The sequence below is a fragment of the Drosophila rhopaloa genome, unplaced genomic scaffold, assembly GCF_018152115.1.
Source record: "Drosophila rhopaloa isolate 14029-0021.01 unplaced genomic scaffold, ASM1815211v1 contig_115, whole genome shotgun sequence".
Classification (NCBI taxonomy): Eukaryota; Metazoa; Arthropoda; class Insecta; order Diptera; family Drosophilidae; genus Drosophila; species Drosophila rhopaloa.
In genome coordinates this window covers 3413803-3416420 of record NW_025334990.1, presented here as the reverse complement: position 1 = coordinate 3416420, position 2618 = coordinate 3413803, and the positions used below count along the sequence as shown (strand labels likewise).

Here is a 2618-nt window from a genome sequence, read left to right as displayed (position 1 = left end):
AGTGTGGTAACCTTATCCAGATCATTTCCCCAAACTCCCTTACGTACTAGAGAGCTGCACGGCTGCACTCAAATTTTAGTACTCTCAGTACTCTTCAGTTGTGTACTCTAATTTGAGCACAATTCAACTAATCGAGTTCGCATCGCACTGTATTCTCATTTGAGCGCAATTGTGAATATTCATATGAAATGGGATTGAATGAATGTGTGTGCAAAACGGAATGAATGAATGAATGAAGCATAGAATTGACTGAATACTCAGAATACAATTTGTGCAATTCGCAGCAGAATTCATTCAACTCATTGGCAGATGAATGTCTCAAAAGCCGTTTTGAATGCGGCCGTGCAGCCTTTTATTACGTACCCATCATAATGACTTAACAAAAACTTATAAATATGTAAATTAATAACAATGGCAAACGGCATCCGAATGAAAAGTAAAGCGGAAACTTGCATAGTAGTTTATATTCCTAAAATACGCACATCAGTTGTAAAATAATCTCAAACACTTTATCAAATCTCCCATTTCATCAAGAAAAATTAATAACAGACAGCATTAGGAGTACAGTATATGTAGATCTATTATCTTTTATTAATTTTAAAATATTTCATACTTAAACAGTGCGACTCATAAGGTCTTGGGCCTTATCATCATTTCGACAAAGGTAAATGATTCATACCTATTTTCATGCCATGACTGCCAATAAATTCCACCCCAACCTCTGCCATCTTTGAAGTACTTTCCATTGAGCGAACTGTAATTTTAAGTGATTATAGTAAGAAGATTTAATAAGAGCATAAATAAACAGGTATACCTTTTCGAATAGATATTCTGCCACCATGCACCAAAGAAAGAGGCACTATTGAAACCAACGATATTGTCATTATCCCGATCAAATGTGGAGAACTTTTGGTTCATACTGTATTTAAGGGAGTCTCCGGCTTCACCAGAATAATTCCCTAGATTCTTCAACTCGTACAATTCCTCCTCACTCCCAATCTTAAAGTCATCATAATGAGCGTAGCCGGTGGATCCATTAACATTCCCAAGTTTAATGTAGAGTTCGTGGGGTCGTGCCTCAGTCATCCGATGCAATTTTTCCAGCCCAATGAAGAATTCTGCACTGACATTCCCAAATCCATTTTTGTATTCCTCCCAGGTTCGATTGAAGTTCTCGGATCCGTCAATGCGCCTCTGAATCACAGTATAACCAGGTGGAGACGTCGCACATGGCACTTTAAATGCTTCAAGACCCCGAAGCTTTATTTGGTAAATCCCATTGGGACTGCCACTGGGACAAGAGTCAGGTAAAATGTCATAATATTTATGCAAGTCGGAAAGCTGACTATATAGTTCTGATTTTGTTTTCTCAATCAATTTAATTTGATTCCTAAGGTCAGAGATTTGTTCATCTCTATTTTTAAGGTGTTCATGCTGGCTTTCGATTTGCTCCTCTTTCACTTTTAAAATATCTTCTTTTATTTTGATTTGACCCTCGGACATTTTTAACATGTCATTTATTTCTGATTTTGTTTCATTAATCGCATTAATTTGAGTCGTAAGGGTCGAGATTAGTTCATCTCTATTTTTAAGGTGTTCATGCTGGCTTTGGATTTGCTCCTCTTTCACATTTAAAATATCTTCTTTGCTTTTGATTTGACCTTTGGATATTTCTAACTGACTCTCCAATTTTTGTATGGTGTCATTCAAAGTATTAACTTGGCTTTTGAGATCATCGTTGGCATCGGCTGTTATTTGTATCTGTAAAAAATGAATTAGAACAGGCGATAATATAATAATCATTGTTTTCGTTTTCAATATTTCAATTAGTTGCAATAAATCTTAATTGAGCTTACAAAAGAAAGTATTGATAACATTGTCAGCGTCGATTTAAAACAAACTAAAAAAAATTGCAATGAACTTTCGTTGCAGTATTATACTAATTTACTAAAAAAAAAAAACTGTTATAATTGTGTACATTAAATTTATCTATAAACTGAGATAATCAATTTCTAGGATTTCTATATGTCTGTCAGTCTGAATGTCTGTCTGTAAGTCTGCTATCAGTAACTCACCGTCCTAGCTTCCTCCATTCTGTCAAATCTCGCATCCAGTTTGGCCTGCAGAGCATGAATTGAATTCGCGAAGTCTTCTTTTGTGATGAGTTCCTGCTTGAGTCTCGAATCGAATCCGGCCTTCAGCCCTGCCTCGATTGCATCCAACCTTTTTCGGATATTGCTAGAATGGTCGAAAAGCGGGCTGAGTGTGGTCAGGCAAAAGGAACCACACTGTTTCGGTTCATCTTGGAGAACACACGACGACTGATCCTTTGAATTGAACCCAATTACTCCTCGTACACTTAATAAGCCAAGCAAATAGGATAATAGCCTCAGCATTTTGAGATGTTCCATCTACTCAAATCGAATTTAAAAAGTTTACTGAAACGTAGCTATAAGTTGAAGAAACAACGAGCCTAAAATATTAGAAAATATAACATATTCTTATCTATAGTAAGTGGCTGTCCAAGTCTCTCATCCGTCGACCAACAATTGAAAAAACCCAAATCACCAAATATGTATATGTATGGACTAGAATATAAATAGAAATGAGGTAATGTT

At 36.1% G+C, this 2618-nt stretch overlaps 1 protein-coding gene across 1 annotated transcript; it reads right to left on the bottom strand.

The window, feature by feature from the left end:
- Positions 1 to 555: 555 nt before the first annotated feature.
- LOC108045247 (fibrinogen-like protein 1) lies at positions 556 to 2403 on the bottom strand. Its single transcript, XM_017124516.2, has 3 exons — positions 2076 to 2403; positions 815 to 1761; positions 556 to 754 (listed from the first exon to the last, which is right to left on the bottom strand). The coding sequence occupies exons 1-3, from the start codon at positions 2394 to 2396 to the stop codon at positions 628 to 630; spliced, it is 1395 nt and encodes a 464-aa protein (XP_016980005.2). The 5' UTR covers positions 2397 to 2403; the 3' UTR covers positions 556 to 627.
- Positions 2404 to 2618: the final 215 nt, after the last annotated feature.